General features: G+C 46.0%; 1 protein-coding gene and 1 pseudogene across 2 annotated transcripts in view; both read left to right on the top strand.

Annotated features, from left to right (window-relative positions):
* CRAMP1 (cramped chromatin regulator homolog 1) overlaps positions 1-20,214 on the top strand; it is a 67,135-nt gene that overhangs the window by 18,265 nt on the left and 28,656 nt on the right. For both annotated transcript variants that reach the window (XM_012805826.2, XM_023513766.1), the window contains 3 exons: positions 4,847-5,000; positions 9,323-9,406; positions 13,218-13,266. In XM_012805826.2, coding sequence (XP_012661280.1) covers positions 4,847-5,000; positions 9,323-9,406; positions 13,218-13,266 — 287 coding nt within the window. The remainder of the gene's footprint in view (positions 1-4,846; positions 5,001-9,322; positions 9,407-13,217; positions 13,267-20,214) is intronic.
* The window catches only part of LOC105887075, a 19,845-nt pseudogene continuing 11,918 nt past the window's right edge, over positions 12,288-20,214 (top strand).

Consider the following 20,214-nt stretch of genomic DNA (forward strand, 5'->3'; position numbering starts at 1 on the left):
CAACCTCCAGCTCTTGGGCTTAGGCGATTCTCTTGCCTCAGCCTCTCAAGTAGCTGGGACTACAGGCGCCTGCCACAACACCTGGCTATTTTTTTTTGTTGCAGTTTGTCTGGAGCTGCCACCCTCAGTATATGGGGCCAGCACCCTACTCACTGAGCCACAGGCGCCGCCCCACTCAGTATTTTTTAATAGCCGTAAATACTCTGCTTCAGATGTTGACAAAACTGTGGTCTGTAAGTTTTTGTAAATAAAATTTTATTGGAACCCAGCCACACCCAGTGATTTATGTATTGTCTGTGGCTGACTTTGCAGTGGTAGAAGTGAGTAGTTGTAACAGATTCCGAGTGGCCCTCAGGTTTAATCTTTATCCTCTGGCTCTACTGAACCATTTTTATATTAATCTGAGGTCCTTCCAGATGCTGTAGTTATAAATGATGCTGTAGTGAACATCTTTGTGCACATCCCATGTTTTGGAATATTTCTTTAGCATATAGTTTGAGAAGTAGGTTACTTGGTCAGTAAGCCTTGTTTTTTTAATATCTAATTAATTGAGGTGATACAAAAGTCTTACTGAACCTGGGAAACAGAAGGCTCAAGAAAGGAATAGGGCTTTGGAATTTAAACCATGGTATGTTTATAGAGAGATTAGAGAAAGAGATACTTGTAATGCAGGCAGTGAACTGGATTGCAGGATACTCTCATGGCTGTGCTGCTCCCTTCCTGGGGCTGATGGTAAAATTTCGGCCATCCTAGTTGGACAATACTGATGAGTGTGTGGTTTGACTCTGGTTGTCCGAAGAGAATAAAGAATACGCACAAATTTCGTTTCAGTAGATGTGAAGTCATTCAAACAAATACAAATGTGTCTTTTTCTTCTCTTTGAGAGTTTTAAAATAAAACAGAGGCTCTTTTTGTATATATTGATCCCCAAGTTGTGCCATCTTCAAGCTGTTTGTTAGGCATAGAGGACTTGAGGTTCCTGAAATGTTTTTCAGAATCAGCAGGCTGGTTCTTGCCTGAAACACTTCTGGGGTATAGCCTTTGCCTTCTGAGGAGACTGCTGTGGTTGGGTAGACACACAAAATGAGAAATGTGTAAGCCATGGACCTGGCTGCCTGGGTCAGGGGCTGCTGTGGTTATCCTTTGAAAGGAGCAGAGGAAGAGCCCCTTGTTCATGATGCTTCATGTATGTCTTCAGATGAGTTGGCTTTTCTCCTTGTTGGGCCACCTTGTTTTAGTTTTTTGGCCAGGTAGGTGTTTGTTGTGAGATCTCCTGAAATTCTTGATTGGTAATAATTGGCTATTCTGATCTGTAATGCTCTTCACTATAGGTACTGTGTATTTCAAAGTGTGTGTGAGAGACAACAAGTACTTTCTTCCTGTCATTTTGTGTGTGTGCATAACACGGGGACTCTGGTGAGTCTTGATGTGTCAGGGTAAGGCAGGGTGACCATTAAAATCTTGAGCTGTAGGAACCTGAGCTGAGCACCAGCCTCTGCTCTGAGCATCACTTCTGTAGGTGCTGATCAGGGTCACTGCTTTTTGGACACACATACACATCTGACTTAATTGTGCTGCCAGTGACAGAAATCTGGCTTAGTGCCAGGTTAGAGGTTAGGATGTAGGAATTCAGCAACTTTCATAGCTGGAAGGGATGGGAAGGGTCTCTGCCATCTGGCCACAGCCTGCTACCCCCAAGCATGGGCCACCTCCTGGCCCTGTCCTACTTAGGGCAGTCCTGGGCACAAGCTTAGATTTGCACCTCAAGTTATGATGTGTCCACACTTCTCCCTGTGGTCAGGGTCCAGTCCCTACTGTTGGTGGGGAATGGGGTAAACACTTGAGCCTGTTCTGCCTCTGAACACCCTTCTGTGCAAAGCCTGCCACTGACTTTTTTTCCTTCTTACATTTGTCTGTCCATCTATCTGTGTTTGTTTTTGCTGTACACTCCTGATTTCCTATCTCACATCCTCTCCACCAGAGTCCTGTGCTTTTCACCATGTCCATGGGTCTCCCTCTGCATGCATTGCAATACACCCTCTTCTCTGTACCTGCCTGCAGCTTCCCCATCTCCAGATGCAGTTTGGCTTTTTACCATCTGCATGCCTCCCTGTAAGTACTGCCAGTTTCTATCCCTTTACCTCCCAGTAGCTTTCTCTTATCAACTTTGCCCATTTTTTGGTTGTTATTAACAACTAAGGACAGGGCACTCTGGTCATTCAGGAAATATAGGGAAGCCCTTGTGCTTTGCACTTGTGTTTTTGTGGGGGGGTTTTATTGTTGTCGTTGTTTTTTTTTTTTTTTAGACAGAGTCTCACTATTACCCCAGATAGAGTGTCATGGCATAATACATGATAGCAACCTCAAACTCCTGGGCTCAAGTGATGCTCTTGCTTCAGCCTCCTGAGTAGCTGGGGCTACAGGTATCTGTTTCTATTTTTAGTAGATTCGGTGTCTTACTCTTGGTCACGCTAGTCTCAAACTACTGAGCTCAAGTGATCCTCCTACCTTAGCCTCCCAGAGTGCTTGGATTACAGGCATGAAACACCAAGCCTGGCCTGGGCTTGTTAGAGAAAGATAGCAGGATGGTGAAAAGACAGGTGCTGCAGATGCCACCAGACCACAGAGGACAGCATAGCTAACAACACGGGATCAAGAGTCACAAAACTCATTTTCCAGTCCCAGCCCCCACAGTCAGTTGGCTTTTCTGGGTTTCTTACCAAGTTATAAAATGAAGCAATGAGATACAGGGGCTGCGTTCATTTCTATCTCAGTTCTCATCTAAGGCTGAAGGATGCATAGGGAGAAGATGGCATCTGACCTGGACTCTGAAGGAAGGTGTTTCAGACACAGCTTTGCCTTTTTATGGTTTACTGCTATTCCATTTTAAAACAGTGAACAGGCTTTCATTTTATTTTCCTATTTTTATTTTTATTTTTTAACTTTTCATTTTGAAACATTTCAGACTTTTTTTTTTTTTCAGACAGAGCCTCAAGCTATCCCCCTGGGTAGAGTGCGGTGGCATCACAGCTCACAGCAACCTCCAACTCCTGGGCTCAAGCGAGTCTCCTGCCTTAGCCTCCCAAGTAGCTGGGACCACAGGCGCCCGCCACAACGCCCGGCCATATTTTTGGTTGCAGCCATCATTGTTGTTTGGCGGGCCCGGGCTGGGGATTCGAACCCGCCACCTTAGGTGTATGTGGCTGGCGCCTTAGCCGCTTGAGCCACAGGCGCCGAGCCTCATTTCAGACTTTTTAAAAGGTGCAAAAAGAGTACAAATCCCCCATGCCCTCTACCCTGTTTTCCACTGTTAGCTTGGCCACAGTGTGATGAGTGAAGCAGGGAGATAACCTTGCAGGGATCCTGCTCACTCACTGCAGGCCTTTCCAGGGCCCCAGAGGTGTCTCCACCCCTACCCATCAGGGGTCTTAGTCAGTACCCTGTTGCACTTAGGTACTGTTGTAAATTATAAGTCTCCTACAACCTGGGGAAATTCTCTCTTTTTTCATGACCTTGGTACTTCTAAAGACACCCAGCCTCTGGCCTGTTTGTAGAACATCCATCAGTTAGGTTTACCAGCAGTTGCGTCATGGGTCAATTTACATAATGCATTTCTGTCAAGAATTCCAAAGCAATGACTTGTCCTTCTGAGCCAAAAGTGTGCTATGAGATCTGTCTCTATCCTGGTGACATGAGCCTTGATTACTGTGTTTAGGAGTGCCTCCTAAGTCTGTGAGACAGTGTGAGTGTCCTGCTTATTCTTTCTCTCACTCATTTCAACACCTGTTGCTGCCTCTTCCTTGAAATAATTATTGCCATAGTGTCTGCCCAGACACTATTTTGCTTCTATTCTTTCTACGTTCATTGATTGGAAATCCTTGTGAGGAAGAGTTCTCCCCTCCGTAATTTATGTGCTTATTCAGTTATTTATATATATGGACTCAGGGGTGTGTGTTTTATTCTATGCATTATGATCTATTCATGTCACGGTTGGTTTTCTTGCCCAGATGGTTCAATATTTGACCACTGGAGCTTCTTCACACTAGCCAACATGGTCTTATCACCCTGTACCATGTTCTTTCTGGCATGTTAAACTATTTCATGCCCCAGTCCTGAAATCGGCCATTTCTCCAAAGAGCCCTTGTTCTCTTTGGACAGTATATTTAGAGACCAAGTGCTGGGCACCAAGGGAGCTCATCGCTGCTGGAGTGCCCTTCCCTCTGGGCCCTTCAGTATATATCTTTTGGCAGTTGATTCTCTTTGAGGTAGAACCTGGAACAGCATTAATGGTGGGCCTATTCTCTAGAATACAGGTTCTGTTCTGGAGATCTAAATTGTACTCAGCTTTCACATAAAGCCATTCAAGGAAGATTCAACTCACAGGTGCGATCAGAGCATATCCTATGTGGTTCTTACTGAGTATTCATATTTGGTGCATTTTTAAGGTGCCAGACATGCAGTACGCTGAGCACCTCCCTTATTCTCCCCTGCCTTCCAGTGATTTCTCCATGGAGTTGTCTTAGTATATGACCTCTATAGACCCTTAGAAATTAAGACATGTGGCAAGATGATAAGCTTGGTTTCTCCTGCTTATGACTTTGCCTCTTTGGGATCCACATGCTGTGATAGTTCTATTCCTGAGTTTCTGTCATTACTTTATCCTTTTTCCTAATTAAAACCTAAGGTTCTGGGAACTCAAAGCTGAAGTCCAGATATAAGTGGGAGTTGTAAAGGACAACCTGCTTGCTATGCTGGGCCCTGTCCTCCCTTCTTGGGAAGTGTCTGCTTCCACAGAAGGTTGCATTATTTTAACCATTGTGCTTTTTACCTGGACTTAATTTTCTAGCATGGGAAAGACTTTGAAGCAATCCAGAACAACATCGCCCTGAAGTACAGGAAGAAAGGCAAACCTGCAAGCATGGTGAAGAACAAGGAGCAGGTGCGCCACTTCTACTACCGCACCTGGCACAAGATCACCAAGTACATCGACTTTGACCACGGTGAGCTGGCACGGGACCTGCTTTTTGGCATTTTATTGCCCAGCTGTTCAGCTCAGGATTTCTTTGCCTTGTGCTTCAGCTGGTGGCATTCCTGGTAATTCTTGGTCAGCTTGCATTCAGAGGAAGCTACCTGTGTCCCATGCTTCAAGGTTCTAGCATTGCTTTTCTGAGTTACATTCTAAGTATTTGTGATGGCATGTGAGGGATCCCTGGCTTACCTCTCATCTTGTCTCCCACTGTCAGTGAGGGCCCTTGGGGTCTAGCCAGGGTTCAGGCTGCAAGCGCTGTCCTAGCCCTCTTCTGAGTGGGGAACCAATGGGGGTGGGTGTTGAGCAGGGCTGATGCTGACTGGCCTGGGCATGTGGTCAGCTCTCCTAAGCTCTGCCTATCTGTGTTTGAATCCAGATCCTGCAGGTTAGGTCACCTCTGGGCATGCTTCTCTCCCATAGCACCCTTTGAGCAGCTCTGGTGGCTCCTGAAGGTGGTACTTTGTTCATCATGGTCTCTTGTCTCCTGGAGATTTGGCCACCCGCCATCTCCATGTGTCAGGAGAACTATCCTCACTGTCCCCCTGCTTAGTCCTGCTCTTCACCTCCGCAGCACTTTGTACACTAGTTTCTCCTGGTGCCTCCACTTCCCAAACCCTTCTCCTTACCACTCACACACTGCCTGGGGCAGCTGGGCCATGCTGCTCTTTCTCGAGCCTTTGTCTATACCCTCGATCCTACTTGGAGCCTTGGGTCCCAGCCGCTCCTGCCATGTCTGCTGTCCACTTTGGCTGGTCTCAAAAGCTATTTTGAAGTGAGAAAGTGGCCAGTGATTTGTAGAGTGGTTGGGAGGCTATTTGGTAGATAGTGTCAACACAGGAATGGGATTGCACAAGCTTCCATCAGTGTGCTCTTCTGCTTTCCTGCCTACTGCCAGGTAGTAGTGCTTTGGGGATGCCCAGGGTCCCAGTATAGCCCATCTCATATTCTCTGAGGCTCATTGCAGTTCTCAGGGTCTGCCAACCCTGGGCTGCTACTTGTGTCAGTTTCAGAAGGCACTTAAAGCAAATGTTTCTTCTGTCTTTTTGTCACCTTTCCCAGCTGAGCAGCCTCCTAATCCCACACTCCCTCTGGTGCCTGGCAGTGTCATTCCTCTTCAGCCCTCTCCTCCAATTAGGGATGAAAACTGGCAGCTTCCACATGGCCACTGTGTGTGTGACCTGAGCTTTCCCCCTCTCTTTGTGGGTCTGTACCTGGCACGGCCAGTGCCCACAGTCCTGGTGTCTCCTAACTGCATTTTGGTGTGGGCCTATGTGACATGCCTTCTTTTTGTGGAGGCACAGCTCTCCTGGGTTCTCTTATGGGTTACAGTTATCTCTTAGCCATGGGATGCCTCTGTTGGTGCATACTTGCTTGGGCCCTTGGTACGGTCAGACCTTTTACAGCTGGTTTCTCCCTGGGGCTGGAGGTTACCAGGACACGGAGGTGCCAGGGTTCCTTACATCTTGCAGGGTGACAATAGGTTTTGCACATCATGGGTACTTGTAGTGGTGCTCTTGACTTGGTTGGAAGGCGCCGTCTGCAGTGAGCTGTGTTTGTCTGACTCATTGAGCAGAGTGAAAACACATTTTTCCTCTTTCACTGAGGCCTTCTGTGTGCCTCAGTCTGGGGTCTGGTTACTCTGTTAATCCTATGTGGTTTCCAAAATGCTAGTGTCACAGAGGGTGATAGCTACGTACATCCACGTCCCTGCTGGTATCTCTTGTCAGGTATAGGCTGTGTTCCCACAGACTCAACGTTCGGACAAGGTGAGCTTTGTTCCTCCCACATCTGTAACAAAACAGGCAAGAGCTGCACCAAGGAAGCCCCTTTTGGCTGCCCCTTGGAACCATGCTTTGCCCTGGAAGTGCCACTCCTCTCTGACCTTTTGCCCCTCTTTCTTTGTCACTTTTCTATGCTTTCTTGTTCTTGACATTATTTACTTCTCTCTTTCTGAATTATGGAATTTTTTCCTTTTTGCCATTTTAAATAATAAGATTTAAATTTTTTTTTCTTTCTTTTTTAAAGACAGAGCCTCAAGCTATTGCCCTGGGTAGAGTGCCATGGCATCACAGCTCACAGCAACCTCCAACTCCTGGGCTCAAGTGATTCTCCTGCCTCTGCCTCCCAAGTAGCTGGGACCACAGGCGCCCGCCACAACGCCCGGCTATTTTTGGTTGCAGCCGTCATTGTTGTTTGGTGGGCCTGGGCTGGATTCGAACCCGCCAGCTCAGGTGTATGTGGCTGGCATCTTAGCAACTTGAGCCACAGGTGCCAAGCCAAGATTTAAAATTTTTGTTTTAACATAGAGTCTTACTCTGTTGCCCAGTCTAGAGTGCTGTGGCATCATAGCTAGCTCACAGCAACTTCCAGCTCCTGGGTTCAAGTAATCCTCCTGCCTCAGCTTCCTGACTAGCTGGGACTATAGGCATCTGCCACACGCCCAGCTAATTTTTTTATTTTTTGTAGAGACAGAGTCTCTCTATGTTGTCCAGGCTGGTCTCAAATTCCTGACCTCAAGTAATCCTCCTATCTAGGCCTCCTCCCAAAATATTTTGTTAATTGAAATATAATTCACATACCATAAAATCTATCCTCTAAAGCAATGGTTCTCAACCTTCCTAATGTCGTGGCCCTCTACAGTTCCTGTGGGTTGCAACCCACAGGTTGAGAACTGCTGCTCTAAAGTGTACAATTTAGTGATTTTTTAGTAGATTTACAGGGTGTTGCAGCCATCAGTACTATCTAGTTCCAGAATATTTTCATCATCCTGAAAGGAAACACTATGCCTCCAGCCCTGCATTCCTCCAGTCTATTTTCTGTCTCTGTGGGTTTCTCTATTCTGGACATGTCATGTAAATGGAATTATGCCACGTGTGCCCCTTTGTGTCTGGTTTCTTTCACTGAATATAGTATTTGTAAAGTTCACCCATGTTATAGCATGCTTCAGAACTTTGATCCTTTTCACAGCTGAGTCACACTCTATTGCATGGGTAGACCACATTTTGGTTACCCAGTGAATGGTGAATCCTAACATTCCCTGAATCGTGGTTGCATTTGAGAGTCTGGTGAGTTCTTGGGTCTCAGGAAGGCTTTGCCGACAGCTAGCCTATGGTGTTAGCAGTGTCATAGATTCTTTGGCCTGATCCAAGGTCCAGAAGCTATATTTTAGGTCTTCAAAATCTTTTTCTCCCTTTACTAGTGTATTTATTTTTCCTTTCTTGTTATTATAAACACAGCCAAATTAAAAAGAGGTTTCTGAGGAGATAACCAGACAGTGCTTTTGGGCCAGAGAGTAGAACAAGTGACCTTTGTCCTTGTTCCTTGAGATGACCCAGAGGTGCTAGACTCTATACCTTACCTTTCATATCAGGATGAGGTTCAGCTTCATATAATAAATAAAGTCAAAATTGCAGTGGCCTAAGCACATAAGGCTTTATACTTTATCTCATCAGTGATGTTTAGAGGCAACATCCAGGGTGGGCAGGTCCCAGGCCCCTCTCAGCCCTCTGCTCAGCCATCCCTAGTGCATTGCTATGTCCAGGAAAGCTCCAGCATCAGCTCCTGAGGAAAGAACCTAGGCAAGGGGGCACATTTCCGCCCAGATCAGTCTCCTGCAGGAGCTCCTGCAGCACATGGTGCTCTGGTCACATCAGAAGCCAGAGTGTGGTGTGCAGCCATGTCCAGCCATAGGTGTCCTGGCCTGTTTACCTCCCAGGTACAACAGGCTGCTGCTAAACAGGATGGGTAGTGAACCTCAGGCATTATGAGTATCTGTGCCCCTGTTCCTTTTCCTGCCTGGCCCCTGGCTCTGTGATGTGTAGCCCCCTTTTAGGGCAGGCACAGGTGTGGTGGGCTTACAGCTTTCTGGTTCCATGGCTGCCTCTGCTGGTGGCAGTTGGGTGTACCCTGTGTGTGCAGAGATGGATGAAGAGCAGATTTGGTGCTGTTCACATCCACTGCCTCCACCTCCTCCCTGAGAACTGTCTGGCTAAGCATTCTACTTTTTCCTCTAGGGAACATTTGCTCTGCCTGTTAGGGGTAATCTTCTAACTATTTTCCCCTTGTTTTTGTTTAACTTTTTATTTTGAATATTGCAAAAATAGCACTGTGTTCTGTATGTTCTCTATTTAGCATTTCCTGAGGTTAACAGCTTTGAGGCCAAAGTGCAGTGATAAAAACCACAAGGTTAGCTTGGGCCCTCGGGTCAATTTTGTGCTCCGGGCTGTGTTATCCTGGGATGTTTGTATTTCTCATATTTCTCCTTCCTAAAGTGTCACTTTTCTCATCTCCCAGTGTTCTCACGAGGGTTGAAGAAGTCTTCTCAGGAGCTGTATGGCCTCATCTGCTATGGCGAGCTACGCAAGAAAATTGGGGGCTGTGAGTACGCACCGCTGTGTAGTCACCTTTTATACCCCTCAGGGCCCTGCTGTTCTTGTCACCTTAGAGCCTTAGTGCCCAGGAACACTTTGTTTTCCCTCTTTTATCTTGAAAATGTTCTAGTAACAGAAAAATTGAAGAATGTGATGAGCACCACACACTTTCACTGAGACCACCAGTCAGTTTCTTTGTCCTGCTTGCTTTTTATCTTCCCCACTCTCTGTGCACACACAAGCTCTCGAGCACATGTGTGCGCACCCTGTCTCATACACACACGCACACATGCACACATGCACATGCCCAGTCGCACAAGTGCTCACACACTCCACCATTTGACTGTAAGGCATCAGACCACCTCACTTGGGAGTCTGGATGTCTCCTGCACAGCCACCATTGCCCATCACACCCAGAATGCTGAACAGAGACAGGCCCAGCAATCTATGTGACCTGCTTTGTTCAGATTTCCCAAAACATGCCCAACCCTCAGTCTGGCTCCTGTGCCGGGGCTGTGCTCCTGCTTATGATTGTGGGTCTCTCTGAGTCTCTCTGACCTTGAGGAGACTACACTGCATGGTCTCCCACCACGTTGGTAAGGAGTCCAGTGCTCCTTTACAAAGTGCCCTCACTTTGCATTTGCTCTGGTGGTCTCTTCGTGACCAGGTTCCCTTTAGATGTTTTTGACACCAACATTAGATAGGGACACTCTGGTCTTCCCAGCTGCCTGTGCCTGGCTATGTGACCCCAGACGTTATCTCACCCACATAGGAGGGGTATTATAGGGGTGCATACCACAGGCTGCTTCAAAGGTTAAATGAAACATACTGTCACCACATTCAGTCAGCTTAGGGCAGGTGGCAGGCTAGGGAGGGTGGGTGTTAACCAGTCACCCTCTCTGGCCCCTGCTGTCTCTCATGTTTTCTTGTCACTCCTAGTGGGTGGCCATTGTGAGCCAGATGGCATCTATGTTTGCTAGTCGCTGCCTTCTTGCCATGTCTGTCCCCTATGCACCCTGATGTTCCTTCTCCCTCCTAGCCAGCCTCTCCACACTGAGCTACTGTGTTGGCCCCATCCTAGCCAAGGGAACCAGAGACTAGCTCATGAGCCTGCTATCCTGGCTCTTTACCCACTCCTGCGTCTCCTGTCCACCCAGCTCTGGCTGTTGGCCCTGCTTTGCTTGTGAAAGCACCTAAGTCCCAGAACCGATGCTGTGGCTCTCTTAGCTTTTATCTTCCAGAAAGAAGAAAAGGAAAAGCTAGTCTTCACCATGTGCCTTCATTGATCCTAGTTCCCTCCACAGAAGCTTCATGGGTGTCTGTTTTGTGTGGCCTGCCTTTCATCCCCTGCCAGTTGGCATTTCTCCCACTGGGAAAGGCCTGAACCTCAGCCCTGAAGCCTCTTCTCACATGGCTTTTATATCTCTTGCTTTGCCCACTGTAGACATACCTGTATGATGATGCTTATCCTTGGCCCTTCTTGCTTCTGTATCTTGGTTCTTGTCTGAATGGCCTCACCCAGTTCTGCAGCTTCAGTGCGACTTGTAAGTGGAGGATTTGTGTCACCATCTCTGCTCCTGTGGACTGCCCACCTGACCAAGGATGCCAAGAGCCTTATCCCTGTCCCTGCCCTCACATCCTGGCCATTCTTGCTAATCTCAGCTCCAGTCCCAGGGTCCTGCCCCACTGTCCCAAGTCCACTCGTCCCACCCCCTTCTTCCCTGCACACCTCACTGGGTTGGAGTAGGACTGTCAGACCCTTTGTCTTTCTGATCTCTGCTCTGTCCTTCTCTCTCTTTCCCCTAAGTGGTGTCTGTTCATGGCAGCTCATGGGGTATTACTCTGTCATGGCCACAGTGCCCCAGCCCTTTCAGCTGTCTTTGACTCACCCAAGTCTGTGGACTCATCTTCTTGTCTGTTCCCTTCTCTGGAACCTTGGGCTCTCTTTCCTCCAGAGTATCACAGAGCTGCCTAACCAAGGGCCTGCACACAGGCCTTGGGTCCATCTTTCTGGCCACACCTCACTCCTCTACTGTGTGTCCCCTTGGTCACAGTAGGCTCCTGTTGTGGCTCAGTCCCAGTGAGAACGCTGACTGGTCCCTCTTGGCCCAGCTTTACATCACACTCAAATGCACGCTCACTTGAAGCTCACACAGGGCTCTCAGCACCAAAGCTGTCACCTTAACTCTTTACCCCACTGGGGGTTTCCCCTTTAAACCTCCACCCACCACTCACCCTCACTGACCACATAGTCACATGCTGGGCTCTTTGGTGTCCTTGCTTTGCCTGCTGTGTGATCTCATGTCTCTTTCAGGGAAGGTGCACACTAGACCTGTTGATTGTTTCCAGTGCCTGCACATTGGCTGCTTGTTCTGGGCCATTCAGAAGTATATTAAGAGCTCAGTGATTAGAATGTGCTTTTAATGAGTGTGGCTTGTCCTGTCTAAAGTCTCCAGACAAACTTGAGTCCTGAATCAGCAGGCCAAGTCTCTGCTCTGTTCTTGGGTCTCTTATACCTATGGCATTGTCTCTGGTTTTACACTGGTGTTATCTACCTTGGCTGGTGTTATTCCCGGTTAAAAGAGGACCTGATGGAGATAAATGATGTGTTCAGCAAGAGATAGGCTCCAACTCTTTAGCCTGGCTGGGGCAAGGTGGTGCACAGCAGTTCTGCAGCACCACACCTAGCCAATTTGAAGGCTGGCTCCCTGGTTCTTTTTGTCTTGTACAGAAGTTCTGTCCAAAGGTTGGTTCCCACTCAGGAACCTGTCCAGGTTGGGGCCTGGAGCCTGGAAGCTGGTAATGAGGGATCAGGCAGGATTCAACTAAAAGCAACACTGGGCTGGGCTGCATCCCTTTTTTAATGAGCATGTCCACATCTTTGCTCTTCCCAGTGGTTTTTGTTCTTTCCTGAAGATCTGTTTTCACCTGGCATTTCTCTTCATTCTGAGAAGTGTCCTTTTTTCTCATCATACCACTGTGAGTTCTGTTATTGTTTATCTGAAAAGTCTTTATTTCATCTTTGTAATAAAGATGCTAAAGGTGTAGAATTCTGACTTTACTGGTTCTTCCTTTCTTCCCTTTTAAGCTGTTGTCTACTATCTCTGGTCTGTGCTGTTTCTGGTAAGGGTCAGTGGTCGTCCTCTATGTCCTTGCTCCTCTGTGTGAGATGTGTTATTTGTTTCTGGCTGGTGTTGAGTTTATATGTTTTGGTTTTCAGCCTGGTTGTGTGTGGGGGGTCCCCCCCCCAAAAAAAAACATACAGAAGAATTCAAAGAGTTTTACAATAAGCACCCAATGCCCACCAACTAAATGCTCCATTAACTTTACCATGCCACTTTCCTGCACACCTGGGGCTAGTGTTAAATTACAAGGTCAGAGGAAATGGGACATCTCTGGGAACATGGAGTCTGTCAGGTTTGTCATTTGGCGGACCTGGAGGCTGGGTGCCTAAGTGTCAACACAAGGTCATGGTCAGGTACAGAGCCCATCAGAAAGCGTGCTTATCCAAAGCAGGCAAGTTAGGGTCAAGTAAAAGTTCAGAGTGGCTGCAGGTCTAGGAAGAGATGTCAGCTGACTGTGCAGCCATGCAGTGTGTCTGTGAGAGCAGCTGGACATGTGGACACCTCCCAGGTGATCAGAGGTGCCATAGGGAGTGGACTCACTGGTGTGAATTGGGGCAAGAGCTGTAGCTCTGGTAGGGGTTTGATTCTGGAAGACCTTTAATATTTGGTAATAGGATTTAGAATCTCTATTGAATGGGGATCTTTAATGGTTTCGTTCTTATCTTATGGTCTCATTTATTTTTCCATTTGAAGGTATGGATGACAAGAATGCGACGAAGTTGAACGAACTCATTCAGGTTGGGTAAGTCACAGTTTTGTTGTGAAACATCACTTCTTTAGGAAGTTTGCATTTAATCTCTGAAATACAAATGTTGAAATGTGTGCAGTTTTCTTCCTTTTTCTCAATGAAGACCCTTAGAGTTAAAACTTAGTATGTACTTAGTTACATGTTCGGTCCCAATGAAAGGTGCTGAGCCTGGGGGAGCAGTGACTATGCTCAGACCACCCCTACCCTAGGGACAGATGGCTCTGCTGCTCCTCAGGCCTTCCTGGCTGGGTTGTGGTCTTAGGACAGCCCTGGCTCCTTCTTTCTGGTGCTCTTTTTCTTTACCTTTTGTGTGTGTCTGGACGTTGGTTCCCTTACTTCTAGAAAGCCTCTCCTTCCGATGGCATTTTTCTTGCATCCTCTTGAGCCACTCCTGATGACTGTCCCTGCCTTCTTGGGCACTGTTGCTTCTGTGCCTGTTCTCTCACACCCCTGCCTCTTCAGACTCACGTGCTCTCCTGAACACACAGGTTTGGGCCCCCAACTGTTGAGGCAACACCTGCTCAGCCCTCCTCTAGGGATTCCCTATATTGGGAATGTGAGGGTAAAAATGTCCTACCTGGCTAGTCACATTTTTTGGTGGCACAGGCAGCTCAAATAGCTTTTGAGCCCTTCTTGGCTTTGACGGTCTCCTGAGTTGTGCTGCAGGCTCCTTGAGATATCTGCACTCTGTTACTGCATAGCCTCACTGCTGAGCCATCTCAGTGCTGTCTTACTCAGCCAGTTCTGTCTCCACATTCTCTCTTTGGCTATTTCAACTCTTCCCAGGGCCTCTGCTACCTCTCCTCGGTGAAGGGCTCCTTGTAGTGGATGTACCACCCACCACGACAGAACATTGTTGAAGATATGCCTGGAACAGTGCTTGCTGGCCTCTACTCTTTCTACAGGACATCACTTTTCCCCTCATCCGCTCCCCTACAGGCTCAGTATCACATGACCTGCCACCCCCCACCCAGGTGTGAGCACCAGCAGGGGGCTATTTGCACACTTTCCCCTCTAGTACTGGCACAACAGGTGTTGGATGTGATTTTAAGGCTTTGCTTATGTAAATTGCCACCAGCTTGGAGCCAGACCTGACAGTACTTAACCTGTATATGTCACTGCCAGGGGAAAGAGCTGTGACTGACCATGGTCACCAGAGAACATAAATACCCTTCCAAAAATAAACAAGGCTTCCCAGAGCAGGTATGGGGTAGTCCAAGGCTACCAGGAAGAGGGGGCCCAGCTATGCTTGGGGGTTACTGTGGCTCATTGCATTTGCATTTACTGTAGGATCTTAGGGGCCTTGCATGGTTCTCCAGGCCCTGGTGACTCAACCTGTTACGTTATTGTCCTTTAAAGAGGTGCAAGGACACCTGGAAAAGGTTTGAAACAACACAATGTTAACAAGGTGTTGTGATAGCTTGGCAGAAAGCTTTCTGTCTGTAACCATGGAGAGAGAAGAGGCAGAAAGATTTCTGAGTCATGTGCTCATTAGTTCTAGAAATATCTGAGTACCTCTACATGCCTGGCACAAGAATGGGTGCAGGGATGCAGTGGTGAGAGAGCCGTGGCATGGCAGCTGAGGCAGGTCCATTGACAGGTCTTTTCCATGCATATGTGCATATATTTGCATGTGTGGACACTGAATAACCTTGTGCAGGGGTTACAATGAAATGGATGGGTCATGGATACTGCAAGTGATAGAAGGGAGCCTGCCTTATATGTCTGAGAAAGGCTTTTTTGAGGTGATGGCTTTTAGGCCAAGGTCTTTTCTTTTCTTCTTTCTTTTTTTTTTTTTTTTCCTTTTTAAGAGACAGAATCTTGCTCTGTTACCCAGGCTAGAGTGCAGTCATCATAACTCACTGTAGCTTCCAACTCCTGGGCTCAAGTGATCCTCCTACCTCAGCCTTCCAGGTAGCTGGGACGATAGGTGTACACCACTATGCCTGGCTAATTTTTCTGTTTTTAGTGTGTAATTCTATGAATTTGATTTTTTAAAAATAGATTTTGTTTTTTAGAGTGGTTTTAGGGTTACAGAAGAAGTCTATAGAGAGTACAGAGGTCCCACGTCTCCCCCTCCCCACTGCCTCCCTTGTGATTAACGTCTTAAATTAGCATGTTGCATTTGTTACAATCCACAAACCTCCATCAGCACATCTTTGTCACCCAAAGTGCACAGTTCCCATAAGGGCTCACCATTTGTGGTGCACATTCTGTGGGTATTAGCAAATATGTCCTTTAGCAAGAGTGTCTTGCCTCTGCCCGGCCTTCCCCGGAGTATCATCAAATGGCTAGAACCATCTGTGTAGACTGACTCCTTCCTTATGCAGTTCTATGAGTTTTAACTGATACATGGGATGTACCCTAGCCCTGAAAGTCCCTCCCCCATTGCCCAGCCCCAGGCAACCACTGAGCTGCTCTCTGTTCCCAGTCCTTGTGCCTTTTGCCTCAAGCTTTTCATGTGCCATCACAGCCCTCAGCCTTTAGAGGGAGTCTTCCACCTGCCAGAGGTGTACATGCAAGGTTCCATGTCATCAAGTGCTGTCTCATGTCAACATCCCACAGGCCACTTACCCATCCTCCATATGAGAACACTGGTTGTTATTGTGTTTGTGAATGAGCAACCAGTTTTTGGCCTCCAGGTTCTAGTGTGTCACCTGGATTGGTCCTCTTGAGGAGGTGGGGAGTATCTGTGTCTAACTTTATGACAAGTTGCCGACTGTTTTCCAGAGCAAGAATTCCAGTTGCTCTTCACACTCAGCAGTACCTGCTATTTTCAGTTTGTTCTGAACCATCCTGTGTGCGTGAAGTGTGCCCATGGTGATTTTGATTTGCATTTCCCTGATGACTGATCATGCTGAATGTCTTTCTTGTGTTTATTTGCCCATTTTCTAATTATTTATTGCATTTAAAGGGATGTCCAACTACAGCCTGGGGCTGGCTATGAATGATTATCGAAGACTTGTCTTGGGCTACATGTTAGATACACAAAACTAATGAAAGCTGATGAGCACAATAAAAAAGGTCAGGCGGTACCTGTGGTTCAGTGAGTAGGGTGCCGGCCCCATATACCGAGGGTGGTGGGTTCAAACCCGGCCCCAGCCAAACTGCAACAAAAAACAGCCGGGCATTGTGGCAGGCGCCTGTAGTCCCAGCTACTTGGGAGGCTGAAGCAAGAGAATCATCTAAGCCTAAGAGCTGGAGGTTGCTGTGAGCTGTGATGCCATGGTACTCTACCAAGGATGACAAAGTGAGACTGTCTCAAAAAAAAAAAAAAAGTCCCTGCATAATTTTCGTGATGTCCACCACCACCGCCACAGAAAACATTCAAAGCAGCCATGGGTTGCGGTTGGATGCCCTCTAGGATGGAATTCTTTGTATTTTCTGATGACAAGTCTTCTGTCAGATAGTGATTAGCAAATATTTCTGCCTGTCTGTGGTCTTTTCATTCACTTAGTGTCGTCCACAGTGCAAAGGTCTCCAGCTTGGATGAAGTACAGTCTGCCATTATTTCCCTTTATAGTTCATGCTTTCAGTACAAATAAGGCATTTAAGACATCCTTGCCAAATCAGAGAGATGTTTTACAGTTTACATTTAAATTTATGACCCACTTTGAGTTAACTTTTGTATATGATGTGAAGTTTGGGCTGAAGTCCATTTTCTTGCTCCTGGCTGTTGAGTTGTTCCGGTACCACTGTTTGTACAGACGGCCCTTCTACCATTGAGTTGCTTTCACACCCTGTCAAAGATAGTTGACTACTATGGGTTTATTTCTGGACCTTTTATTTTATTCTGTCAATTTATGTGTCCTGGGTGGCGCCTGTGGCTCAAAAGGGTAGGGCGCCAGCCCCATATGCTGGAGGTGGAAAGTTCAAACCCAGCCCCAGCCAAAAAAAAAAAAAAACATTGTAAGAGATATAAAAATTGTATGTTATAAAAAAAAATTTATGTGTCCTTCCTTTCATCAGCAGAATTTGACTTTTGACTTTTGAAAACAAACAAAAAATCTGTACAGGAGAAATAGAGTTGGGAAAAAGTTAGGTGCCCACAGAAGACTCCTTTTTTATTTCAGATCAAAAGTAATTAGCGTATTTAACTAATTGTTCTCCACTTCTCACACAGACCCCTTTCACTTAACTGTGAATCTCTTCTTAATTATAGAATTATAAAATTAAATTAAGGAGTAAATGAATTGAGAAAAGGTCTAAACTAAAATCTTATTATATCGTTCACAGATCTAGAGGTAGAGAAATTCAGCATGTGCTTATTAGATTTACCAAGTGGCTTTGCAGAGAAGAAGATAAATTTCATACCAGAAAGGAAAGCCATACCCCAGACACATGGAGGGTTGCTTTGTTATCTGTCTGTTAAAAACAAAGAAGGGTTCAGATAGGACCTCTGTGTTGTTCCATTCAATTAGAGAACAGAATGGGGTTCTTCCATTGAGAGTACCTCTTTAAACCCTTTTGGGCTGAGGAAGACTTGTCTTGTCTTTTTTGGCTTCCAGGTTGGTGTGAGGATGGGGAGGTAGGGACCACATCATTGGACTGTTGCCAAGCCTGAGAATCTTTTTGCCTGTGAGCGTCAAGATGGTTGTTTACCTTGTACAGTGCCCCAGCATCAGGCTAGTCAGAAAAAGGATCGTAATCTGAGAATGGTTACCTAAGTAATGAAAAAGGGTTTACTCATTTTCATTGAAGGGGGAAAAAAAGGAAGTCACAAAATAGCAGTTTAACGGAAAATAATGATTATTGTAAACACAGGTGCCACATGACACAGCTCCACCAGCTGTTTAAATCTTGCCTACTACTGTTTTGTTTTGGGGGAGATGGAACAAAAAGCCATGAGTGGAAAAGTCCATTTGTTTTCAGAGCACTTCCTTGGAGGAAACTGTTTAAGAATCGACTCCATGCTTAATTACTGTTCTTTTGAAATGTTCCTCCTGATTGCTTCTCCTTCAGCCCTACACCAACACCATTAATAAGCTGCTGTGGCAGGTGCCTGTAACCCAGCTACTCAGGAGGCTGTCTGGGGATCCCTTGAGCCCAGGAGTTTGAGACCAAGCCTGGGCAACAGAGTAAGACCCTGTCTCTTAAAAAAACACATACACACACACACAAGACAAAACTGCTGTGGCATTTGTTTTTGTATATTTCACCTGAGTTAGAGTGGTTGAAAAATCCTGTCTCAATAGAACATGTTGTTGTATGGAAACTCTGATCCTCTTTGAATTATCCCTCTAGGCAGAAAGGGAGTGCTTGGGCATGAAAGCTTTCTTCCTGGGGTCTTGTCTCTCTGGCTAGGCTTTCCAAGTCTTAGATTTTTTCTCTGGGGTCTTGTGCTAGATTCTCAGCACAGGAGCTCAGTCAGTACTTGAATGGGTGGATGGGGAGATGAACAGATCAGTGAATAGATGAAATGGAAGGATGAGTAGATGGATGGAGGGATGCATGAATGGATGGAAGAGGGATGGATGAATAGAGGGATGAATGGATGACTGGATAGACGGATGGAGGGATGAATGAGTGGGCACATGGATGGAGGAATGGATGGACTTGTTACTGCATGGCATGAGGAACTGTTGAGCTTTCTGTGTTGAATGATTGCACCCAGCTGCTGCTTCTGCCCTCCAACCCCCAGGACCTCTCTGTTTGTTTGAATGGCCATATAAACACTTGCTTAAAACCTTAAAGATTTGGGGGTAAGAGTGAAATCCACTGTGTAGGGTATTGAGACTTTAACATGCCAAAATCAGAGTTATTTTCCTTTTAGGAAGAAGGGGATCACAGCTTTGTTTCTTAGGAAGTAGAAATTGTGACACCTTTTTCTCCTGTCTGAGGCTATCAGCTGTACACAGTAGAGATGTCTCTGTAGTCATCTGTGGGGAATGAACATGAGAGAGTCACCCCAGTGCAATGTTCCTTTGAAACTATTTGTGTTTTCATCTCCAATTTTATTTTCATTTTTTTTTTCTTTGTTTTTTATTAGAGACAGAGTCTCACTTTATCGCCCTTGGTAGAGTGCCATGGTGTCACAGCTCATAGCAACCTCCAACTCCTGGGCGTAGGCCATTGTCTTTCCTCAGCCTGCCGAGTAGCTGGAACTACAGGCACCAGCCACAATTCCCAGCTATTTTTTTGTTGCAGTTTGGCTGGGGCCGGGTTAGAATCTACCACACTCAGTATATGGGGCCGGCGCCCTACCCACTAAGCCACAGGCACTGCCCATGCATCTTCAATTTTAGACAGCATTGTATCGGAATAACATTTAAAATAATTATACAAGTGATATATAAATACATTCTTATAAAATTTTTAAACAATTCATATATAAAATATGAGACCCTCTTAACCAGCCCATCCTACTCCTCTTGCCAGAAATAACCATTTACCAATAATTTTATGTGAATCCTTTTGAGTTTTTTTTTAGGGAATTTACATATATATACACATATATGTATGTATAGATACAAATATAGGTATATACAGATAATGAATATTTAATTTTTGTACATTTTTAGAATTACAGTATATATGCTCTGTTACCTTTTCACTGCTATTTCTTAGAAATTGAAGTATGGAAGCAACTCTTTTATCTTACATGATCTCAACTAGAGTTAGTTTTAAGTGTTGATTATAGCAGAAAAATCATAAAAATAGTAAACACATACCCTGAGCATTTTATAAGACATAACAAACTGAAGTCATTTGCTAATCATTGGATGGGGGAAGCAAAGCTTTTTCTTTGGTGTATGCTCCTTGGAATTCCAAGTTGATTTTAGAGGTTTTCTTGTTATTGTAATTTTTATGTTAGATTTTTACTTTTTCTTTTCTTTTCTTTTCTTCTTTTTGAGACAGAGCCTCAAGCTGTCCCCCTGGGTAGAGTGCTGTAGCATCACAGCTCACAGCAACCTCCAACTCCTGGGCTCAAGCGAGTCTCCT

This window comes from Otolemur garnettii, unplaced genomic scaffold (genome assembly GCF_000181295.1).
Source record: "Otolemur garnettii isolate 467f Iridium unplaced genomic scaffold, OtoGar3 scaffold00044, whole genome shotgun sequence".
In the NCBI taxonomy this organism is placed as follows: domain Eukaryota; kingdom Metazoa; phylum Chordata; class Mammalia; order Primates; family Galagidae; genus Otolemur; species Otolemur garnettii.